This window comes from Diabrotica virgifera, chromosome 3 (genome assembly GCF_917563875.1).
Source record: "Diabrotica virgifera virgifera chromosome 3, PGI_DIABVI_V3a".
Lineage (NCBI taxonomy): Eukaryota > Metazoa > Arthropoda > Insecta > Coleoptera > Chrysomelidae > Diabrotica > Diabrotica virgifera.
In genome coordinates, this window is record NC_065445.1 from 150,446,138 (window position 1) to 150,472,058 (window position 25,921).

Genomic DNA, 25,921 nt, shown 5'->3' on the forward strand with positions numbered 1-25,921 from the left:
ATTGTAAAATCAGAATAGAAAACAATAAAATCAAGGAAATACATAAGAATAGATTATATGCTTACAATCCGAAAACACAGTGAGTGACAAGTGTGATGAAACAATGTTGTTAAACGAACATTTTTATTTTTATTTATGTATTTACGTAGTTTTAGGAAGTTTGTATATAAAATAAATTTTTTGTATTGATTACAACACAGTATGGGTTGGTAGCACTACTTACAAAATTTTCTGCCCGTAGTCAGAAAATTCTTAGAAGGGAAAGGTGTACAAGAATTCATCTGTACTCATTAGATATCTTTTAAAAACACCCTTTAATTATCTACGCTAATTTCTTTCGGTTATTTAAATGTCATCATAAACAATTCCAACCTTCTTTCGTTACATAAACATTGTTGACCTAGATCGTGAGGTGTAATTATACATACAGCCACTATAAACACTTTTCAGGGTCGACGCTGACTTTGCACTTTTAAATATATTTATACAACCAAAACGTAATAAGGGAATCCTCATTACACATTCCACATTCGTCATTCTATTTTATTAGATGTAAGATTATTCACATTAAAAGATAGTGTCATCTACACTCCGCGAGACGACGTTACGTAGGTTGCTACCAGCTTGTACTCATGCGAGTATAATAAAACAACTTCAACAGTGAAACGACTATTAATCATTCCACCCCTCGGATAAGGGTTAACCACCCTTACCGGGAGAAGATAGCCCTAGTAATCCTGGACTATTATAGAATTGAGACCGAGGGAAGACAAGAGCAGCGTCGGTCGACCCCCTGCAAGATAGACCGACGATTTAAGAAAGCTAAAAATAAAAACTGGATGAGAGCGGCGCAAGATAGACGGGTTGGAGTCACGAGGAGGAGACCTGTGTTCAGCAGTCGACTTTTGAGGCTGGATGATGATGATCTTTGATACTTGGTCACAAAAATAAACAAGAATATATCACGATCAAGATAAAAATCTAATTAAAGGTCTAATTATGTCTAGTCAATTATCATATTCTTGGTGTTTTCTGTTATCGTCTAAACTCTAAACGTCAGTATATTGGCGTTTATTGAGAAATCGTTGAATTGACCAATTGTACTTCAGTAGTGCCCAGTAAGATGCGTTAGATTGTAATAAGTTATAATAAACAATACCCTTGTCCACATGGACAAATACCGAGAGTGATCTGTTACATGTTTCTGTATATTTCAGTGCTCAACATGAAATTGCTTCCGCCTCCAATAAATTCATTTTGTTCACTTGACATCGTAAACACCTTATAATCCAATCTTCATCTTACGTTTAATTGGCATTCAACTGATATTCAATGACCTTCTGACTGACGTTAAAGACATTGGTTAACCCGATATTCAACTGATTATGAACTAATAGGCGAGCGGGAGATACCCCTAAAATGACCAGATACTGACTACGGAGAGGTGAATAGCTAATTTTAGACATACTGTATGTTTTTGACGGTGCTGAAAACGAAAATGAGATTTATTTTGAATTTCATGTGGGGGAACATTGCCAAAATTGCAATTTTACCCTAAAAATATATAAAAATAAAATCAAGTTTTTTTGCGTTTGCCTCGCTACAACTCTGTTCCGTTTTAATATTTTTTTTCTGAAATTTTTACAGTATATTGCTCTAACATTTTTGAAGACAACGGTACCTGTTTTAAGCTTTATTTCTTATTCTGATAAAGGTTGTGAATTTTTCAAAGGAAAAGGTGCGGATTTGTGCATTGCAAAGTTTAATCGCAAAAGTTGAGTGACCAAATTTCAAATTTAGCCTTTTAATCACGTTTATGTTAAAATAGAGAGTACAAAGAAGTTTTCTGGAAAATTTGAGATCAAAATGTTTTATAGAAAAAAAAATAGTGCAACTTTTATTATCGACATTAGAAATCCCCAATATAACGGTTATTTTTCGAGATACTGACCATGGGTGGTGAATGGCTAATTTTGGTCTTAGATTATGTTTTGACGGTGCCGAAAACGAAAATGAAATTTATTTCAAATTTTAGGTGGGGGAATATTGTCAAAATCGCAATTTTACCGTAAAAATAAAAAAAAGTTAAATAACGTTTTTTGCGTTTAACTCGCTACAACTCTGGTCGATTTTAATATTTTTTTCTAAGGTTTGTACACTATTTGCTCACTTTTTTGAAGACAACGGTATCTGTTTTAAGATTTTATTCTTATTCTATTAAAAGTTATGAATTTTTTAAAGTACATGGTTCAGATTCGTGAATTGCAAAGTTTAATCTCAAAAAGTTGAGAGGCAAAATTTAAAATATATCTTATTAAACACGTTTATGTTAAAACATAAAATACAAAGAAGTTTTATGGAAAGTTTTAGTTACAAATGTTTAATAGAATAAAAATGGCGCAACTTTTAATATAGACGTTATAGGTCCCCAAAATAACGCTTATTTTTCGAGATACTGGCCATGGGAGGTGAATGGCTAATTTTGGTCTTATTTTATGTTTTCGATGGTGCTGACAACGAAAAAGAGGTTTATTTTGAAATTTATGTAAGGAAACATTGTCAAAATCGCAATTTTAACTTAAAAATGAAAAAAAAAGTGAAGTAACGAATTTTTACCTTTAACTCACTACAACTCTGTTCCTGTTATGAATTTTTAAAAATAAAATGCAGATTCCTGAATTACAGAGTTAAATCGCAAAAATTAAGTGACAAAATTTAAAATTTATCTATTTGATTACATGTTAAACCATAAAGTTCAAGGAAGTTTTATGGGGAGTTTTAGGTCTAGATGTATTATAGAAAAAATATGGTGCAACTTTTAATTTTAAGAAAAACGTGGTTTAACTTTTTTTTTATTTTTAGGGCAAAATTGCGATTTTGACAATGTTCTCCTACCTAAAATTCAAAATAAACTGGATTTTCGTTTTCAGCACCATCAAAAACATAAAGTAAGACCAAAATTAGCCATTCACCACCAATGATCAGTATCTTGAAAAATTAGCATTATTTTGGGGATTTATAACGGAGATGTTAAACGTTGCACCATTTGTTTTCTATAAAACATTTTGATCCAAAACTTTCCAGAAAACTTCTTTGTACTCAGGTTTTATTTTTGAATTTGATTTAAAATCTGTTTCAAATTTTGTCAGTCAAATTTTGCGATTAAACTTTGCAATTCACGAATCTGCACCTTGTACTTTAAAAGATTTATAACTTTTACTAGAATAAGACTAAAAGCTTAAAGGCGCGTTGACATTACTAGTGAATAACGAACGTGGCTCACGCTTACGTATTTTGCCCGTGCTATTGTTAGATGTTTTATTAACTATTTTCAAACTCGAGCAGTACATTTCTATTCGTATGCAATGTATAAATACAAATGTACTGCTTGAGTTTGAAAATAGATAATAAAATATCTAACAATAGCACGGGAAAAATACGCAAGCGTGAGCCACGTTCGTTATTCACTAGTAATGTCAACCCGCCTTAAAGCAGAAACCATTGTCTTCAAAAAAGTGAGCGATATATCGTGTACAAACTTAAGAAAAAAATATTAAAACGGACCAGAGTTGTAGCGAGCTAAACGCAAAAAAACGTGATTTAATTTTTTTTATTTTTAGGGTACAATTGCAATTTTGACATTATTCCCCCACCTAAAATTTAAAATAAATTTCATTTTCGTTTTAATCACTGTCAAAAACATAATCTAAGACCAAAATTAGCCATTGACCACCCATGGTCAGTATCTAGAAAAATAAGCGTTATATTGGGGATTTCTAATGTCGACATTAAAAGTTGCACTATTTTTTTTTTCTATAAAACATTTTGACCTAAAGCTTACCAGAAAACTTCTTTGTACTATCTACTTTAACATAAACGTTATTAAGAAGCTAAATTTTACACTTCGTCACACAACTTTTGCGATTAAACTTTGCTATGCACAAATCCGCACCTTTTTCTATGAAAAATTCATAACCTTTATCAGGATAAGAATAAAAGCTTGAAACAGGTACCGTTATCTTCAGAAATGTTAGAGCTATATACTGTAAAAATTTCAGAAAAAAATATTAAAACGGACCAGAGTTGTAGCGAGCTAAACGCAAAAAAACGTGATTTCATTTTTTTTATTTTTAGGGTACAATTGTAATTTTGACAATATTTCCCTACCTAAAATTTAAAATAAATGTCATTTTCGTTTTAATCACTGTCAAAAACATAATCTAAGACCAAAATTAGCCATTGACCACCCATGGTCAGTATCTCGAAAAATAAGCGTTATATAGGGGATTTCTAATGTCGACATTAAAAGTTGCACTATTTTTTTTTCTATAAAACATTTCGACCTAAAGCTTACCAGAAAACTTCTTTGTACTCTCTACTTTAACATAAATGTGATTAAGAAGCTAAATTTTACACTTCGTCACACAACTTTTGCGATTAAACTTTGCTATGCACAAATCCGCACCTTTTTCTATGAAAATTTCATAAGCTTTATCAGGATAAGAATAAAAGCTTGAAACAGGTACCGTTATCTTCAGAAATGTTAGAGCTATATACTGTAAAAATTTCAGAAAAAAATATTAAAACGGACCAGAGTTGTAGCGAGCTAAGCGCAAAAAAACGTGATTTCATTTTTTTTTTTATTTTTAGGGTACAATTGCAATTTTGACAATATTCCCCTACCTAAAATTTAAAATAAATTTCATTTTCGTTTTAATCACTGTCAAAAACATAATCTAAGGCCAAAATTAGCCATTGACCACCCATGGTCAGTATCTCGAAAAATAAGCGTTATATTGGGGATTTCTAATGTCGACATTAAAAGTTGCACTATTTTTTTTTCTATAAAACATTTTGACCTAAAGCTTACCAGAAAACTTCTTTGTACTCTCTACTTTAACATAAACGTGATTAAGAAGCTAAATTTTACACTTCGTCACACAACTTTTGCGATTAAACTTTGCTATGCACAAATCCGCACCTTTTTCTATGAAAATTTCATAAGCTTTATCAGGATAAGAATAAAAGCTTGAAACAGGTACCGATATATTTTTAAGTTAAAATTGCGATTTTGACAATGTTCCCCCACATAAAATTCAAAATAAACCTCATTTTCGTTTTCAGCACCCACGAAAATATAAGGTATGAATAAAATTAGCCATTCACCCCTCCGTGGTCAGTATCTCGAAAACTAAACGCTTTTTTGAGGGTGTCCCGCTCGTGTATAATATTTAATTAACATTCAACATATATTCAAATATTTACTCTAATATTATATGTATATGTTTTTTCTTTATGTCCACCTATTTTTATTTATTTCATAGATTTATCTGATATATTTTCTGTTTTTTGTAGGTGGTGCGTTGTTTAGAGTTAACCTTAAAGAACGGTTCATGCGATCCGTACGCGTTAGTTTGCGTGTCGTACACGAACGGAAAAAGTATATCGAAAAGAACTAAGGTCCGCAAAAAAACGACGAGTCCGCAGTTCGACGAAGTTTTCCCGTTCTCGAATTTTGACGGGGGGAAAGACTCGATGTGCGAGGGTGATGCGGAAATCTGTGAATTACACGTGTCCATGTGGCACGACACGCCCGGTATCGGTGACGATGTGTTCTTGGGGGAGGTCAAGGTGCAGCTCAGGGGGATGCAGCAACAGAATTCAGCGCATCGAAATGCTTGGTGAGTATTATTTTATTAATGTAACTTCATTATCAGGTAGTTAGGGCTGCACCTACATTGGATTCGTATTTCTCCGACGCGCGACGTCCGACGTCGGTTTGAAAAACAAACTCAAGGTATTAAAGCGTAGGGCCTACAATGCAGTGGGAAGCCCGATCGGAATGAAACCAAACACGTTCGATAGAAGAAGCTACTCAGTCCGACGTCGGCCGATATCGGATCGGATCGGAGAAATACGGATCCAGTGTAGGTGCAGCCTTAGTTGTATACGTAGTCCTTCCCGAGGAGTAGAATTTATCAGTTCGATGTTTTGAGCGTTTAAGGAATAATTTGTTTTTGGCCGGCCTTTGAGATGTCATTGCTGTTTGGCATTGGCTTGTTCTATAAGTTTTTCCATGAAGATGCGTCGGATGTACAGAAACGGTACCTATTCAAACAGATTTGATACTGAAATAAAGCTAAAAGACAGACTACTTAACAATTATATGGGAGCTCACATTGCCGTCATGACATTGGTTGCCTTTGGTTATTGTGATCTCTTCGGAGCTTGTCGTTTTTTAACATTTTTTGTCTTTGGTTTAAATGCCTAATCGAGCAATGTAATTGATTTTTTACAATGTTTCTTTCCACCAAATAACCTACCTATGTTTGCATGATATTCAAAAAATAGTTAAGACAAACTAAGCGAGTACTGCAGAAGATAAAAAAACATGGAAACCCGCGAAGAAACCTAGACTACTTTCCTCTGGGGATTGACGAGATAATATAGAAGACAGCAATACTACGAAATTATAGTTCATGGACAAAACCGATGTTTTCTGGTGCAACAAGCGATATTTAACCACATAAACTAGCGAAATATCGTGAATGGGAATATTATCACCTCACTGTGATTGAAGATCTTCATTCACATAGAGTCTAACTTATTAGCTACTTTTTGTTTGCACTATCTTACACGTTCTTAAGAGACAACAACAGATCAATATTTTTGTTTTTCGAAAGTTCTGAGAACTTTCGGCAACAGTCGTGGGGAGTATGACAGTGGAAGTACATTATTAGGGATGGGAAAAATCTACGGGTTATAACCGAAAGCCGGTTTTTTATTCTACAATAATCGGTTTTTCCTATTGTTTTTTTGTCCCGATTATAACCGGGTTTTTCTTTCTACAGTAATAACCGGTGAAAAACCAGATAAGTTACTACCTCTGGAAAAAATAATAAATTCAGGAGGGAAATAAACATGGGGAAATTTGGGGAGGGCGCGGTCAGGAAATTTTAAGCTGACCGAAACCGAAACCGATTTGACAACACTGATGACGGATTTCTATTTTCGATCCTAATTGAGTACAATCCCAATGCCGCCGTTTATATATCGATTGATTATGTTGATATCGATATATTCTTTGGATAGTATCGATATGATTAATATTTATATCAATTTTAATGGAGTATCGCAAACTAAAGTGCCATGTAAATGTAACATTGTAACTTAATGGGTATTGGCTATTGATTAAAAAAATCAAAACCGGTTTTTGCAACGGGTTTTTTAGACGGTTATAATAGCCAGGTTAAACCAGTATAACCGAAAACCGGTGTTTTGTCAAAAACCGCCATCCCTAGACATTATACCATCAAAAACAATAATTATTACTCACAGGCGCGCAAAATGTTGCTAAGTCAGTCAAGTTCTATTTTTTGCTATAGATAACCGATTTTTAGTAGTTCCAATGTGACACAAAATCTAGGCATGGAATAAAAGTTTATTTGCAGAAAGTGTATTTTTTGCAATATTTTATATAATTATTGAGTAATTTCCGCTATTTCCCTCCATTGTTGTCGGTCCTGAGCAGCTATTTCCCATTGCTATAGACCCTATTTACTCTAGTTTTCTTAGATAGATAGAATGCAGATAGAGCTCGTAAAACAGTATTGCTATATGGGAACTATTATAAATGAGCAGTGGAGCAATGTACAGGGTATAAAGTGCCGCATAGGAAAAGCAAGAACGGTCATTAACAAAATGAGCGCCATCTTCAAAAGCCACAACATATCCCTATATACAAAAATGAGACATTTGAGATGTTATGTTTTCTATGTGTTATTGTACGGAGTGGAGGCATGTACGCTTACAGACACCACTATTAAAAAACTTAAAGCATTTGAGATTTGGCTTTATAAAAGAATGCTGAGAATATCATGGACAGCAAGAATCACGAACAAGGAAGTTCTACGAAGAATGAAGAAGGAACCGGAGATTGTGTTTACCATCAAACGCATAAAATTGCACTATCTGGGACACGTTATGAGAAATACGCACCGTTACTCCCTGTTGCAGTCCATATTGCAAGGTAAAGTTAAAGGTCAGCGAGGACCCGGCAGAAGGAGAATATCATGCCTGCGGAATTTGAGAACATGGTTTAAGAAAACCTCAACGGAACTGTTTCGACCAGCAGCGAGCAAGGTTATGATTGCCAATATGATTTCCAACATCCGAAATGGATAGGAACCAGAAGAAGAAGAAGTTTTCTTGAGTCCTCATTATTGCTTGAGTCCTTTTCATGGCGTGGTGACACCCGATAAAAGATGCACTGCTTCATATGATTTTCCCAGCAGAGTCTTCATTTGGTCTGTCCATCTTGTTGGACATCTTCCTCAATGTCTTTGGATTTATACCTTTAATACTTACTTTCCGTGTCCGGAACACCAACAACTTTAAATTCTGTATTTCCAATGGTTGGCCACATAGATGGCCCTGTCATTTGCTATAATTAAGTCTTGTTCTGTGCAGGTCTCTCTCATCTCTGTGCATGATAGTAGATGCCGGCTGGTCTGAACCGCGCCACAGTCGCAGGTATCGTCCTCCTGGTATCCCCATTTTTTCAGGTTACTAGCACAACGTGAAACGCCGGTTCTTAGTCTGTTTAGCGCTTTCCAAGTCGGATACGGTAAATTGTGTCCAGCAGCCATTTCCTCCGAGGGAGGAAAATGTGTCGCGGTAGCTGACGCTTGCCATAGGTGTATTCGGCGCGTCTCTGGCGCTTCGGGGATGGATCTTGATGTTTTCAGGAAGCTTTTCCGAGATCTTAGTCTGCTTGGCTGAGTTTGGTGGTCATATAAGGGGTGTCTTCGGTCCGTCTCCTGCTTTTTCCGTTCTACCTCTGACGTGACCTTCCTCCTGATAGGTGGTGGAGCAATTCCAGCAATGGGGTATACCTCTTCGATAGGTGTCGGTTTCAGGCAACCCGATATTATACGGACCGTTTCATTTAGAGCCACGTCGACGTTCTTTGCGTGAGCAGAGTTTGCCCATACTGGTGCTCCAAACTCCGCGGCCGAAAAACATAATGCCAAGGCAGAAGTGCGGAGAGTGTGTGGTTGTGCTCCCCATTTTGTATTAGTTAGCTTGCGGATGATATTATTTCTGGCACTTACTTTCTTCTTGACATCTTGACAGTGGTATCGGTAAGACAGAGTTCTATCCAGACGGACGCCAAGGTATTTTGGCGTCTTGTTGTGTTCCAGCATCTGACCACGCCATTCCACCTCCAGCGACCTTCGGGCATGCTTGTTTCTCAGGTGGAAAGCACATACCTGGGTTTTTGTGGGATTGGGTTTCAGATGGTTTTTATCATAGTATAGAGCTAAGTCTCCCAGGGCATCTGTCAGTTTCACTTCGACTTCATTGAAGGTTTTTCCATGAGCTGCCACCGCTGTATCATCAGCGTAAATAAATTGCCTTGTTTGTTGGTGTATGGGTTGGTCGTTGGTGTGTATGTTGTATAGAATCGGCGCGAGGACACTTCCCTGTGGTAGCCCATTTTTTTGGTCCCTCCACCGACTGTTCTTGGACTGGAGCGTTACGTAGAAGCGTCTATTCTGGAGGAGACATTTCACTAACCTTGTTAGTCGGAAATCCTTTGTAGTTTCGTAGAGTTTTGCGAGTAGCCGTTGATGGTTAACTGTATCATAGGCGGCAGTTAGGTCTATGAACGCTACTCCTGTTATTTCCTTCCGTTCAAAACCATCTTCAATATGTTGGGTGAGATTAAGAATTTGACTGCAGCAGCACTTTCCGGGCCTGAATCCTACTTGTTCTGGAATAATTTTAGTCTCCACATATTCTGTGATCCGGTTCAGTATCATTCTTTCAAAGGCCTTGAAAAGGTGGCACAAGAGAGATATAGGTCTAAAACTCTTTGTATCCGCCGGATCCTTCCCTGGTTTTAAGAGGGCTACCACTCTAGCTTTTCTCCAGATTTTGGGGATTTGTAATGTACGGATGCAGCAATTCATCATTTTTACGAGCCACTCTACGGTTTTTAGTCCAAAGTTCTTTATTTGCTCTGTTCGTATGTCGTCCAGGCCAGCCGCTTTATTATCTTTCATTTGATGGATCGCGCCTCTCATCTCCTCTAGACAAAAAGAGGTACCTAGAACATCTCTTTCTTCGTCGATATTCCGTTGAGCTCTCACCTTGTTCTTTCTTGATGTCGTCTTACCGTTCATTAGAAGATGATGGGCTATCTGATCGGGTGTGACTTCTGTCATGTTGACTGTCGGAGCAGCGGGATCGTTGCCAAGATTCCGAATCAGCTTCCAGGCACGTCTGCTGTTTTGTTTCATGTCCAGACTCGTGACCAGCTTGCACCACCTTTCCGTTCTGTTGGCGGATATCGCATGTAACATTTCCTCCCCAGCCTGTATTGTCGCTTCCGAGAAAGGGTCTTCTTCATATAGCTGTTCGTATCTTTTAATTAGGGGTTTAGATTCTTCATTGAGCCCCGCTATGTACTCAGTTCGACAACCTCTAGGGATAAATTTCCGTGATACTTGCTTTACGATTTCTACAAATTTATCGTATGAATCAGGGCAAGGTTCTAGCTGGGAAACTTCTTGATCCAATGTTTCAGAGAATTTTTCCCATTTTGCTTTAGTAAAGTTGAACCTTCTCTTGAAAGGAACAATTTCGTATCTGATTGCCGCGTTGGAAAGACAAATTATTGGTCTGTGCTGTGTCTTTGGGAGGGCGCTTCCAACGATTTTTGTCACCTGGTCTCCAATTCTGTCGCTGACAAATATATTGTCTGGGTTGTAACCTCTGCGCCATCTTCCGCTGTTGAACGACGCAGGCTGCTTTGGATCGTGAATAAGTTTTAGGTTCATGCTTTCAGCCCATTTTTCTAGTTCTTCGCCATTGGAATCTGTTTCGTTGTAACCCCACGCGACACTGTGACAGTTGAAGTCACCCAGTAAGAATTTGATTTGGTGTGATTGAAAGTTATTCGGTTCCTCAAAAGCAAAGTCAGCGTTTGGTGGTTTGTAGATTGACGTTACTGTACAGGAGTTTATCTCCACTGTGAGGATCTCGATGTCATTTTGATCTGTTAGAGATGTGGATGCTACGTCGATATCTGGTCTGACGAAGACTGCGCTACCATATTGGTCGTGTGGTCTCTCCAGTATTAGCTTCATACCCCGAATCCTTGGTCTGCGGCTATACCTTTAATATTCTACTATCAATAGTTACATAGTCTCCATTCTTCGTGGCCGAAGTAATTTAGGTACGTTCGGTTCACTGTTTTTAATAGCCTGTCTTTTATATTAAGGTCTTCCAAAAATGACGGGTTGGTTCTGTGTGCTGTCCAGGACACGCGTAGAATTCTTCTGTAGACCTACATTTCGAAGGCTTCGATCTTATTTCTATAGATTTTTTTGAGGGCCATGTTTCAGCTGCGAATGGAAAAAAATAAGGACATTGACTAATCTGAGCTTAGTCTTCCTTGTTATTGTTCGGACTTTTCTCTAGTGTATGCTTGATTTCTGAGAAACTATTGATATTGTTGATTATCATGGAGCTCAAGTATACAAATTTGCGTACTACTTCGAAATTCTCCACTTGGTTTATGTACGGGAGATTGTTATTTGCCCTGTGTACGATGATTATTTTTATTTTTCCGGTGTTGATCTGCAGTCCGAATTCTTTGCTTATCCGGCCTAGCTGTTCGGTGGTGGTAGTCATTTCAACTAAGTTGGCTGCTAGTATGTGTGTCATCTGTGTGTGTGTGTAACTGTGTCATCTGCGTATCGCAGATTACTGATTTTTTTTGCCTCCTATAGTGATTTCTTCATCCCATTCGTCTAATACTTTGCTCATTATATAGGGTGATTGATTAGTGGGGTAAAGCTCCGTATAGTGCGGCAGATTCGTGCAAATATTATAAGAATTGTGCATTTAATGATAGAAGCATATAATTTGGACCACATATTGGGACCGTGCAAGTTCGGCAAAGCGACCCCTATTTCTACGCTCTGCAACTTTATTCGCACTTTTAATTATATTGTCCAATTATATTAGTCCTGGTTACTGGATAATTGTCAAGGCCATAGCCCAAAAAAATAACAAGAAGAAAAAATAAGATTCAGGTTATGCTATCAAAACGTAAACAATTATATGTAGTAAATAAAATTAGTTATTAAAATGCAGTACTGCAAGCAAAATACAATTAATTAAATTTACCTTTATATAATAATTGCATATCATATCAATATTGTGGAGCAATATATAATTTTTCTGCTTCAATGATAGAAGGTATGAAATATACGTCAATTTGACAATTTCAATTGACAATATGAATTATTTAAGATAGTATTTATCCGCGACTCGCGCACGGTCGTTTCTCGTTTCCCTTCCAAGTACTTGCACACCGCGAATACTACGCATATAAAGGTTCAAAATTAGGTAGGAGGTCATCTCAGATTTTGCCTTTTACATAAATGGCGGGGATTCAAAGTGGCGACTGTACATATGTGACTAATAGCACGATAACTTTTGAACGAGACTTCAGATTTCAACCAAATTTGGTATATAGGTTCCTTTTTTGATGTATAAGATCTAGGTCTTAAACCGGAAGAATCGGTTTACCAGAAGTTGTGTTTTTCCTGGTTTGTATGTAAAAATATGTTGTTTTTTTTTCAATTATTTCACCCTGTATATATTGATTTTTCAAACAGTTAATACGGCCATTAAAAATAGCGTAAAAATATTTTTTAGAAAATATTTTTAACTTTTTAGTTATGTTAATTAACATTTATTAAGTGCAAAACGTATCTTCACATGTACCTATATGCGGCAAATTCGTGCAAATATTATAAGAATTATTGTGCATTTAATGGTAAAAGCATACTATTTGGACCACATATACTACACATATAGAGGTTCAAATTTAGATACGAGGCCATCTCAGTTTTTGTTCCTTTTACAAAAATGGCGGGCCTTCAAAACGGCGACTATACATATGTGACTAATAGCACGATAACTTTTGAACGAGATGTCAGATTTCAACCAAAGTTGGTATATAGGTTTTTTTTGATGAGTAACATCGAGGTCTTGAACCGGAAGAATCGGTTTACCAGAATTTGTGTTTTTACTGTTTTTTTTTTATGTAAAAATATGTTGTTTCTTTTTCAATTCTTTCACCCTGTATATATTATTTTTTCAAAAGGGTAACACCGGCGTTGAAAAGAGCGTAAAAATATTTTTTAGGAAATATTTTGAACTCTTTAGTTATATTAATTACCATTTAATACATGCATAACCTATCTTCACATGTAGGTTAGATTCGTGCAAATAATAATATAAGAATTATTGTGCATTTAATGGTAGAAGCATATAATTTGGACCACACATACTACACATACAAAGATTCAAATTTAGATATGAGGCCGTCTCAGATTTAGTCTTTTACAAAAATGGCTGGCATTCAAAATGAATCTGCCGCCCATAGGGACATGTGAACATACGTTATGCATTTATTAAATGGTAATTAACACAACTGAAAAGTTCAAAATATTTCCTAAAAAATATATTTACACTCTTTTCAATGGTGTTACCTTTTTCAAAAATTATATATACAGGGTGAAAGAATTGAAAAAGAAACAACATATTATTACATAAAAAACAGTAAAAATACAAATTCTGGTAAACCGATTCTTCCGGTTCAAAACCTCGATATTACTCATCAAGAAAAGAACCTATATACCAAATTTGGTTGAAATCTGACGTTTCATTCAAAAGTTATCGTGCTATTAGTCACATATGTATAGTCGCCATTTTGAATGCCCGCCATTTTTGTAAAATTAACAAAAACTGAGATGGCGTCGTATCTAAATTTGAACGTTTATATGTGTAGTATATGTGGTCCAAATTATATGCTTCTACCATTAAATTCACAATAATTCTTATAATATTTGCACGAATCTGCCGCATATAGGTACATGTGAAGATACGTTTTGCATTTATTAAATGGTAATTAACATAACTAAAAAGTTAAAAATATTTCCTAAAAAATATTTTTACGCTCTTTTCCATGGTGGTATTAACTTTTTGAAAAATTAATACATACAGGGTGAAAGAATTGAAAAAAAAATTCTTCCGGTTCAAGACCTCGATCTTATGCATCAAAAAAAGAACCATTATACCAAATTTGGTTGAAATCTGAAATCTCGTTCAAAAGTTATCGTGCTGTTAGTCACAATGTATAGTCGCCATTTTGAATCCCCGCCATTTTTGTAAAAGGCAACATCTGAGATGGCCTCATATCTAAATTTGAACCTTTCTATGTGCAGTATAATGTGGTCCAAATTATATACTTCTAACATTAAATGCACAATTGTTTCACATATTGGCTGCACTAGTAGATCCGTTATAGTAATAGATAGCAATAGTTATTAACAAAAATTGTAGCCAACTTTGAGCTTCACATTTCAAAATTAATTAGAATGTTAATTCACATTTCAAAATTAATTAGAATGTTCGATAACATAGTGGTAGACCAAATTTAGGTTTTTTAAATGGAACACCCTGTATTTTATTTTGTATTCGAAATATTCTTAACTTCTCCATTACAAAAATACATATAAAGGTTTGTTATGTTATACATGGTATTTTTACAAAGTTATAACCAATTTTATATGAAAATCGTAACAAGTTCAACTCACTGTATAAATAAAAATAAGCACAAAAGCATAAATAAATTATTGATATTGCTAATTTTCTTTATATTGAATACATAGTGAGTCAAAACGCATAAGTACCATTACCGTAATTTAATTTTTATATAACATCCCATATGTCTAAATTTATTAGTTTTCGAGATATTTTCATTTTTCAGAGCAAATTATTAATTACGGGTCTAAATCTTTCCAAATTTTAAGTAAGCCATGACTGAATTGTCTAAAACTGACAATTTACCATTACTGATTATCAATCTGGTAATAAATGTAACAATGTAGCAAATAAAGAAAGAAAAATAATTTATTACTAATAAATTTTACAAAAAAAAAAACACAACATACTACATTTTTAAAACAATTAAATACTACTTTTGTATGTAAGTTTAACAAATAAAGAAAGAAAAATAGTTTATTAGTTATAAATTTTACAAAAAAAAAACACAAACACAAAATACAACATTTTGTGAAAACAATTAAATAGTTATTTATGAAACAGTTCGTGAAGTATGGCTTTTTGCGAACGCAAGCGATGTTTAGAGCACGAGCGACAGCGGAGCTAGTGCTATACATCGCGTAAGTTCGCAAAAAGTACTTCACGCACAGTTTCATACAATATTTTATCTACGATAAACAAATGAAAAAACTGTAACTCTTCGTCACTGGAATTTATTTCTATTCTACAATTTTAGAATTTTGACATTTAAAAATTCTTCTTCCAAACTTCATTCAAACCGCAAAACTGTCAAAACATTTGTTGTAATTTATTGCTCATTATGTCATCACCATGACAACGCGAAAGTTAAGGATATTTGATTATATGAAAGTGTGTCAAAAACAGTGCGAAAAAGTAAATCCCAATTAAAATACATTGTTACTTCACGCACGCTTTAAATCCTTCACGCACTGCTATCTATAATGACAGTTTTCACAAACTAATAACTTATACATAATATGACATAGAGTAGATAAAACTACTTTTGTATGTAAATGTAACAATGTAACAAATAAAAAACGAAAAATAATTTATCAGTAAAAAATTTTACAAAAAAAACATGAACACAAAATATAACATTTTTGAAAAAATTAAAAGCTACTTTTAATTTTTAAATATTTAATTACATAAGTTGTTCAAAATGACCTCCCTAACATATTTATGCATGCCTAAAAACGGTCATTGAATGAGTTACTTACACTATGAAGCATTTTTGTAAATTAACGCTTCGAAATACACTTTGTATTCTATTTTTCATCTCATCTCTTGTTGTTGGAGGCATTATAACCCTTTATTCTTAAAGTAACCTCAAAAAAATCAGTCCAGTTTATTAAATTCTGGTAATCTGGGTGGCCACGCTACTGGTCCATTGAATAATGAAAATATCTCGAAAACTAATAAATTTAGACATAGGAAATATTGTATACAAATTAAAGTACGGTAATGGTACTTTTCGACAGTGATATAAAATACAGCGTATTCCATTTAAAATTACTGAGAAAATAATGTACTTGCGTTTTAACTCACCCTGTATTAGTTATAAAGAAAATTAGCAATTTTAATCATTTTTAAAAATTTTGATAATTTTTTTTTTTTTTTTTTTTTTTTTTTTTTTTTATTAATGGCTTTGACATAGCCAATTAGCCAGACTATTTGTTTTTTTTTGTATGGTATTACAATAACAATTTTAAGTTAATATCTAAGCCTACTTATTATCTAAATTTACAGGGTGTTATAATATATTAATGAATACATTTTTCAATTTTGTGTGATATTTTTACAATTTTTAATTTTATTATCTAAGCCTATTTAAAATTTAAATTTACAGGACGTTACATATTCGTAAAGACATTTTAACGTCTGCTTATTTTTTGGAAAAAGAATTTCGTTTAAATTGACAGGTAAAGGACAATTTAGATCAATTAACTTTTCATACATCACTTTAATATTTTGTCTGTACTGTCCACACTCCAATATTAGGTGCTGTAGATCTCCCATTCCACCACAGGCGCAATATGGGTTATCACTGATACCTATGCTGTGTTTGTATGCTGGGGTTAGTGCGTGATTTGACCTCATTCTGTTTATTGTTTTTATAAATAGCCTATTTGATTCTTGTTTAAACCATCTCTCATTGGGAATTAGTGGTTGGCAATTTCTAAAATTTATTCCCGTTGTACTTTGGTTATATACACGTTGCCAATTTTGTTTGCAATTGTTTTTACTGATATTATCTATATCGGTTACTGGTAGAAGTATGTTGTTTATGTTTCGTTTGGTTAAAGCTGCAGATTTAGCTAATTTGTCGACTTCTTCATTTCCAAATATTCCAGAATGTCCTCTAACCCAACAAATAATAATTGAACTGCCCGAGGAAGTAATATCATAATATAGACTCTTAATTTCTATCTCAATGTGGTTTAGACTTTTTGTCGATTGGATAGAAGTGAGTTTGTCCACAATACTTCTACAATCGGTGAAAATGATATAATTGTCCATACCAACAGAGGCTATATATTTTAGAGCAAGTAATAAAGCTGATAATTCGGCAGTATATATTGAAGCTTCATTAGGCAATCGGCATGATTCTTTGTATTCAGAATTCCAGTGATATATTGCACTTCCGGTTCTATTTTGAATTTTGGAGCAGTCAGTAAAAATATATTGAAACATAGGCCACTTGTCTTTAATTATTTTGTTGATAATACTGCCTGGAAGGTTTGAATCCATGTAATTTGTTTGTATTATCTTGGAAAAGAGAGTTTCAGGAGGTTTAGTGTAAATTGGAGGTATTTTATTTTTGTATATTTGGTGTTCATACATTGTCAATTTCCTATAGCTTCCAACGTATATGGGGGTTTTTTTAGTACACCAATATTTGTGGCTTAAATCTAATATATTCAAGTTACGAATAGTCCTTAAGTAGCTGACGTTTTTTGAAATAGCTCTAGCTACAAACTTATCTGTACAAAACTGTCTACGTAGAGTAAGTGGTGGTTCCTTAGCTTCAATCTCAATAATAGTAATAGGAGTAGATTTTAAGTAACCGAGACAGAGTCTCAAACATTTATTCCTTTGGATTTCAACTTTATTAAGATATCCTGTTGACGCAGACCCATATAAATGACAACTATAGTCGAAAATAGGTCGAATCATTGAGCGATAGAATAGCAATGCAATATTCGGGTCAGCTCCCCAACCGGTTCTACAAAAAGCTCTAAGGATATTTATAGAATTTTCTGATTTCTTTATAATATAATGAATTTGATCCTTCCATAACAATTTACGATCCAAATACGTCCCAAGATATTTAACACAATTTTTTATCGGAAATTCTATTCTACCTAATTTGAAGGTGCCTTGAGGAATTTGGCGTTTTTTGGAGAAAAAACAAATTTCAGTCTTTGTCGTTGATATGGATAAACCTAGAGAATGGTAATCATTTTTTACACAATCTAATGTAAATTCAAGTTGATGTCTACAAATGTCTAGAGAAGAATGGGAGGTGTACAACACAACATCATCTGCAAATTGTAAAATATTAGAGTGTGGAGGTACTATGTGTTCTAAATCTATATTGTACAATGAAAAAAGAAGTGGACTTAAAATACTACCCTGTGGTATACCTATACTTGTTAACCTTGGTGGTAAGAGGTTCTCATTTATTTTTAAGTAAGTCCATCTATTCTTGTACAAGGATACAATGAAATTTGAAATTTTAACTGGCATTCCAAGATCTACTAATTTTTTATAAAGAATGTCTAAATTGATGTTATCAAACGCTGAAGTTACATCTATAAATGCTGCAGCTGTCGACGCCTGATTTGTAAAATTGACCTGTAAAGAAGAGACTAGGGAAGTGAGAGCATCTTGTGTAGATCTGGATTTTCGAAAGCAGTACTGAGATTTGGGAAGGATATCTTCGGACTCAAGCCAGTATTCAAGCCGATTTTTGATTAATCTCTCTAGAGTTTTTAGTATACAGGAACTTAAAGATATAGGCACAGCATAGAAAACGCAACAGCAGTGACACACTAGTAGGCGGGAAAAGTTCGCGCACTATTACGGCGCAGATCGTCGGCCATTTTGTGCGTAGTACCAGACAATGTAGAAAATCGACAGTGTTGCCGATTTGTACATAATTATCAGATTTACTTAACTTTTATGACATTCTGATAATATTAAATATTTTTTAACATAATTTTATACGTATGCCTGCAAGAATTATGTCAATAATTGGGACATAACACAAAATATTGACGATGAATGGCGATTGTATTGTTAATCTTTTGCATAAATTCCAGAAATTATTCAAAAAGAATCTCTCACGAGTAATAAAGTTGGTGACATCGGCAACACTGATGAACTTGGTGACATCACCACTGAGATGTACTACGCGAAAAACGGCGACCCTGTACTTTTCAACTTCAAAGGCGGCATCAGGGAGTGTCCTTGCTGGTTTCGTTTATTATGCTGTGATATAGGTCTGTAAGATTCAACTTTGTTATCTGGCTTTCCTGGTTTTTTTATAGGTATTACAATATAGTCCTTCCATGCTTTGGGAATTAAATTTTTGTTTTGCCATATAGTGTTAAAAATTTGTAGTAATGATAGTTTGTATTCTGTAGGTAGAAAATATAGCATAGAATATGATATACAGCCCATCCCTGGAGATGAACTATTATTTTGCTTGAGTCCATGATTTAATTCCCATAATTCAAATGGTTTCTCTAGATTGAAGTTTTCTCTGGGTACGGTAACTGTAGCTTCATTTATTTGACTTGGAACCCAAGGAGGTGAAATCTTGAAATGGAAATCTTCTATCCATGCAGCTTCGGTGTTTATCGTAAGTTTATTGGACTGCTTTCGGTTTTTGTAGCGATTTACTTTCTTCCAGACGTCGCTGATTGGAGTGTTGGAGTTTAAGCTTTCGCAGTAATTTATCCAAGTTTGTTTTTTTCTAATTTTAAAAGTTTTCTTTGCTAAGGCATCTAATTTTTTGTATTCAATTAGATTGTGAAGATTAGGATTTGTTTTATAACGTCTATATGCTGTTTTGCGGTTATTTGCAGCTGCTTCGCAGTTATTATCCCACCATGGTTTTGGTAGCTTGTTTGTAGGATATTTGTTATTGTTGTATGATTTTGGAATTGAAATGGTTGCGCATCGGTTTATTTCGGCAACTAATTCTTCATAAGTTTGTGGTTGTTTTCCCGAATAAAAGTTCGATGAATACAAATTCCAATCTGCTTTATGCAAATTCCATCTTTTGTGTGTATTGTCAACAGGTTGTATTGCTTGTTCCGAGTTTTCCAAGGCGATGATCAAGGGTAGATGATCAGAACCATGTGGATCTTGAATAACAGACCAAGTTAATTTAGATACAATGTCCTGGGTACATATTGTTATATCGATTGCTGATGGGCTGGAAGTTAGTGCAAGAGTTGGAGAACCATCATTTAAGTATAATAGATTACATTGTTCTATCGCCTCTAATAAAACTTTACCGTGAGTATCATTATTTTCGCAACCCCATGCCATGTTGTGAGCGTTGAAGTCTCCACCAATGATGAATGGAGAAGGAATGTGTTGAAAAAAATTGACCCATTCTTCAACCGTTACTCTAATACCTGGTTCTTTATATACGGATATTATATGTATAGGTTTCTTGATACACGAAAGTTTAACAGCTATGCAATTATAAGTAAAATTATAATTATCCAATAAATTTATCTCTTCTGTAATTATTTTATTTTTAATTAAAATTGCTGTGCCTCCGTACCCATCAGGGCGATCAGATCTAAAACAATTATATCCTGAGAAGTTATAAAATTTTTCTGGTTTAAACCATGTTTCTGATAACATGGCCACATATACATTTTTTTGAATAAGTAAGGCTTCTAAATTTGGTTTATTAGAAACTGCTGAGCGACAGTTCCATTGTAAAAAGTTTATAGGGTTAGTTGTGTCTGACATGATGTTTGAAATAGTAAGTCTTCTTGTGAGATCGCTGCCGTACTTAAATATTTATTAATATGTTGTGTAATCTCTGTTTTTGATTTGTCTAAATTTTCAGTGAGTTTTAATGAACTAATTATATTAAGAACCAATTCTAAAATTACATTATTTAATTGTGATGGTACTCCTTGTGTTTGCAAGTTTGTTGTATTTGTATGCTCTGTATATTTAGACGTATTATAAATACCACCTTTTTGTCTAGGAATATTTTCTTGAGAAAGTATTTCTTTTCTAGCTGATTCCAAAGGATTGGGAGAACTTGGCCGGTGTCGCTTAAAATTTATTTTTTCTGGGTTATTACTGCTGAGGAACATTTGTGAGGAGAATTTCTTTGATGATGAAGCTGATTGATTTGGAATTACTTGATAAGATTGCTCATTCTGATTAGAATTGGTTGGTAAGGAAGAACTGCTATTTCTGGCAGCAATATTGGCATATGAAACTTTCGGAATTTGTTTACATGCATCAAAGAAATTTAGATTTAATGATGACATCGTATTCTTAATTTGTTTCTGTCTAGAAAATTCAGGACATGAACTCAGGTGTGTAGTCAAATGATTACCTTGACAGCTGAAACAAGTTGGAGTATATTCATTTACTGTACAATCTTTTGTATTATGGAAATCATGACATTTGTTGCACCTAAGACGTGCTTTACAATTAAATCCAAGGTGTCCAAAACGGAGACAAGAAAAACATAAGAACTTTTTGAACATAGGGTTCAACGTCTTTGATCACTTTATTAATTGTGATATATTTAGGAAGAGTTTGTGCTTTAAAATTAACAATACATGATTTTGTTGGAACTTTGTCTATTATTGTTTTATTTTCGATATGTTTCTCTACCTTTCTATTTATTCTTCTAACCGAAACTACTTCGAACTTACAGTGCATATCATATTGTTTAATTTTATTTTTGATATATTCTTCTGAAAATTCTATATCTATGTCCCTAATTATACCCTGTCTATGGAGTATAAACTTCGGAACGTAAACATCTAAATTGTTGTTTGTAAACAATGAGCAAGCTTTTTGATTGATTAAAAAATTGGCTGATTGGTAATCTTTAAATTTAATTCTAATTCTATTCTTGCCTATTGAATCAATACTAGTAATTTTGTTATCTCAATTCGAAAAATTAGAGAGTATAATGTCGCCAATTTTGATAGCATTAAGCTGACCTTTAAAGTTCGGAGTATTATTTTCTATATATGCATGGAAAGGTCCTACGTCACTGCTCTGATATAGGAAATGTTCTCTTATATTGTCTGTAGAATTATCAGATTTATTACTTACAGTTTCTCCTTTATTTTTTGATTTACCGTCCCATGTGTTATTTATATTGATGTCACTTTTCTCTATATTATCATCTTGATCCATCCTGTTAATATATGGAGGTTTATCTGGAGGTCTCCCTGCATAGTCCATATTAAATTTTAAAGTTTTTAATAATTGAACACTTTGTCGCTTCTAATTGACGTCTCCAAACGGAAACCCCAAATGGGGTAAAATAGATTCAAATACAATTAACTTCTAGGTTTTTCTTGGTCACTGGCAATAAAAAACTATTAAGGATGTAATAGATCGAGTTTTACAAGCCCAAAATATATTATTTCGCTATTTAAATAGTAATTTTCAGGAGCTGTTTTTTAGATGACTGTATTTGACGTCTACAAAAGTCAAAAGTGATTTTGATAATAAATAAAAAAATATGGCATCAATAAACCATTGCTGTTGTGCTTATTTTTAATTATACAGGGAATTGAACTTGTTACGATTTTCATATAAAAATTTTTATAACTTTGTAAATACCCTGTATAACATACCAAACCTTTATATTTTGTGATGAAGAAGTTGACAGAATCTCGAATATAAATTAAAATAGAGGGTGTTCCATTAAAAAAAAACAAGTTTGGTCTGCCACTATGTTATCGAACATCCTGTAATATTCTAACTAATTTTGTAATGTGAAGCTCAAAGTTGGCTACAATTTTTGTTATTAAATTTTATCGCTTGTTATTAACTTTTATCGCGGATCTACGGAGCTTTACGCCACTAATCAATCACCCTGTATATTCGGAATATAGTATAATAATGGTTATAGTATGAAGCCTTGTCCAGTTCTTTTTTTTTTTTGTTTTTAACGCATTTGCATATATTCCGTGTACTTGAACTTCGACTGAGCTTTTATCATACGGATTTCTTATTTAACTAGTTGGTTAGGCAATTCCATATTTCCCATTACTCCAGAGGGAATCCCATTTTACTGAATTAAAAGCCTTTTTTGTGATTTATGTTTATTCTTTTAACGCTTCTGCATTCAGTAGCATACTCAATAGTTGTGCGACAATCAAAGAAAAGCAGCCATGTTTATAATAATATTAATGCAATATTTATGAGGTACCTCTTTATACAAGAATTATAATATATTTTAGTGGTCTTTTGTTGACAAGCAATTAATATCGGAAGGTCCATTAAGTATACTAATTCACGTTTGGTTTTATGGCGAAAAATTAAAAATAAGGTCACGATTTAATGGTTTTTATTTGGAATGCAACAATGAAAAGACATCCATGCTAACACACCCGAAACATGATATCAGCGGCGTAGGCAAAAAATGAGCAACAACACGAATAGTATCAATAAATAAATTCACTAAATGCACGCCTAACTAATGTTGTTTAATTACACTGCTAATGTGGATATATGGATAATTTAACTGGTTTTTAATTAAAATAAAAGGCAAATATTCGTTTTATCCCAACTCGGTTAACACCATGCCGTCTTTCTTGAACAATATTCAATGAAAAATTTATTTCTTTTGAAGCTTGTAATCCAATTTCCTATTGTAACAAACGAAGGACATTGATTACCAAACGTATTAAGCAATTATTAGAAGAATTTTTTACTAAGCAACATTTTTGTTTAATTTATTAATATTTTGTATTTTGACAACGACGTCCGATGTGGACGTCGAAACGTTAATAAAATCATTTTTTTAGTTAAATTGTGGCTTATTTCCCATTTAATAGTTAAGTATTAAACAATCTTTCTTAATCTACTTACCTCTTAACCTCTTCAAATTCAGGCTCGATATTGGTGGCTCAAGTACTTGAAGAAGGCTTATTCTCCGTTTAAATTTATGCTAATAGCAGTCTGATTTTTGCATGAGAGTTTAATCTCTGTTCGAAGAGTTTAAGTCTGTTCTGTCGGACAAAATACATGTGCCGTTTTCGTGGTCTGACCGTTCCAAATTTTTAACTTCCCCTGTTCCAGTGCTCCCATATATCAAAGTTTGTCCGACTAGACACCCTTAAGCTATTAACAAATTTTCAGCTTGCTATTAATCAACTTTTTTTCATACGCGGGATCCAGACCTATTATTAGAAATATGAATTATAATTGCCAGACATTTCTGTGGTTTAAAAAGTAATGACAAAAAAAATTTTCGTCTTAAAATATTTTTAAATTCAATATACAGGGTGATTGATTAGTGTGATAAAGCTCAGTAGATCCGCTATAGTAATAAATACCAATAAAAGTTAATAACAAAAATTGTAGCCAACTTTGAGCTTCACATTACAAAATTAGTTAGAATGTTACAGGGTGTTCGATAACATAGTGGCAGACCAAAGTTATGTTTTTTTTTTAATGGAACACCCTATATGTTATTTTATATTCGAAATCCTCTTAACTTCCCCATCACAAAAATATAAAGGTTTGTTATGTTATATAGGGCTTTTACAAAGTTATAACCAATTTTTTATGAAAATCGTAACAAGTTCAGCTCCCTGTATAAATAAAAATAAGCACAACAGCAATGATTTATTGGTGCCATATTTTTTTGTTGATTGTGAAAATCTTTAAGAATTGTTGATATTGCTAATTTTCTTTATATCGATTACAGGGTGAATCAAAACGCAAGTACATTCTTTTCTCAGAAATTTTAAATGGAATACCCTGTATTTTATATCACCATCGAAAAGTACATTACCGTACTTTAATTTTTTATGATATTCCCTATGTCTAAATTTGTTAGTTTTCGAGATATTTTCATTTTTCAAAGCAAGTTATTAATTAGGGTGTTCTATTTAAAATTACTGAGAAAATAATGTACTTGCGTTTTGACTCACACTGTATTCAATATAAAGAAAATTAGCAACATCAACCATTTTTATAAATTTTGACAATCAACAAAAAATATGGCACCAATAAACCATTGCTGTTGTGCTTATTTTTATTTATACAGGGAGCTGAACTTATTACGATTTTCATAGAACATTGGTTACAACTTTGTAAATAGCCTGTATATCATAACAAACCTTTATATTTTTGTGATGGGGAAGTTAAGAAGATTTCGAATATAAAATAAAATATAGGGTGTTCCATTAAAGAAACAAAAGTTTGGTCTGTCACTATGTTATCGAACACCCTGTAACATTCTAACTAATTTTGTAATGTGAAGCTCGAAGTTGGCTACAATTTTTGTTATTAACTTTTATTTCTATCTATTACTATAGCGGATCTACTAAGCTTTATCACACTAATCAATCACCCTGATTTTGTATTTACCTGTACAAGTGTGCTGCGCAGTAATGAACGCAACCTGTATCAGCAGCCAGATGGCCTGTACGGTGTTCGAGGAAGCATAGGGAACAATATATTAAAGAATCAGCAGTCTTAAAATATTTTCTCGAAAACGTTGCTCTCTTAGACCATTGATGAAAGCTTTGATCTGAAAAAGTGTAATCCAAATTTATGATTTTCCAAAAAACAGTATTATTATCTACGACACTGTTTTAAGTCGGGATGCGTCCACGTAAGAAAATTGAATCGGAAAGAACAATTAACCGCTAATTTGTATTCACATTCACACTTTTGCCTACCTACGTTCGGTTCGTCAATGGTAGAAGGGGAAAAGAGGTGGAGCAATTGTTTTAACTCGTAACTGCTCATTAATAATTTATTATAATTAATAATTTTATTGTCAATTGTGGAGTAAATGGTGCCCATTATAGCCGGGGGCAATTACAGGAAATTCGGTATACAATAGAAATGTACGTACTGAAAGTTATTTAGCGAAAATGACAATTGGACATCAAAATAGTGATTCAATTTTTATGGTTTTAATCAATGTACGCGTGCCAGAGTTTTTGATGGCTCATATCTCCTAAACCTGTTGTTCGATTTAAGTAATTTTTCAATATGTTATAGCCTT

At 33.7% G+C, this 25,921-nt stretch overlaps 1 protein-coding gene across 1 annotated transcript in view; it reads left to right on the forward strand.

Moving 5' to 3' along the window:
- The window catches only part of LOC126882102 (GTPase-activating protein), a 317,689-nt gene that overhangs the window by 138,619 nt on the left and 153,149 nt on the right, over positions 1-25,921 (forward strand). The window contains exon 4 of the mRNA XM_050646950.1: positions 5,356-5,681. Within this exon, the coding sequence (XP_050502907.1) occupies positions 5,356-5,681 (326 nt within the window). The remainder of the gene's footprint in view (positions 1-5,355; positions 5,682-25,921) is intronic.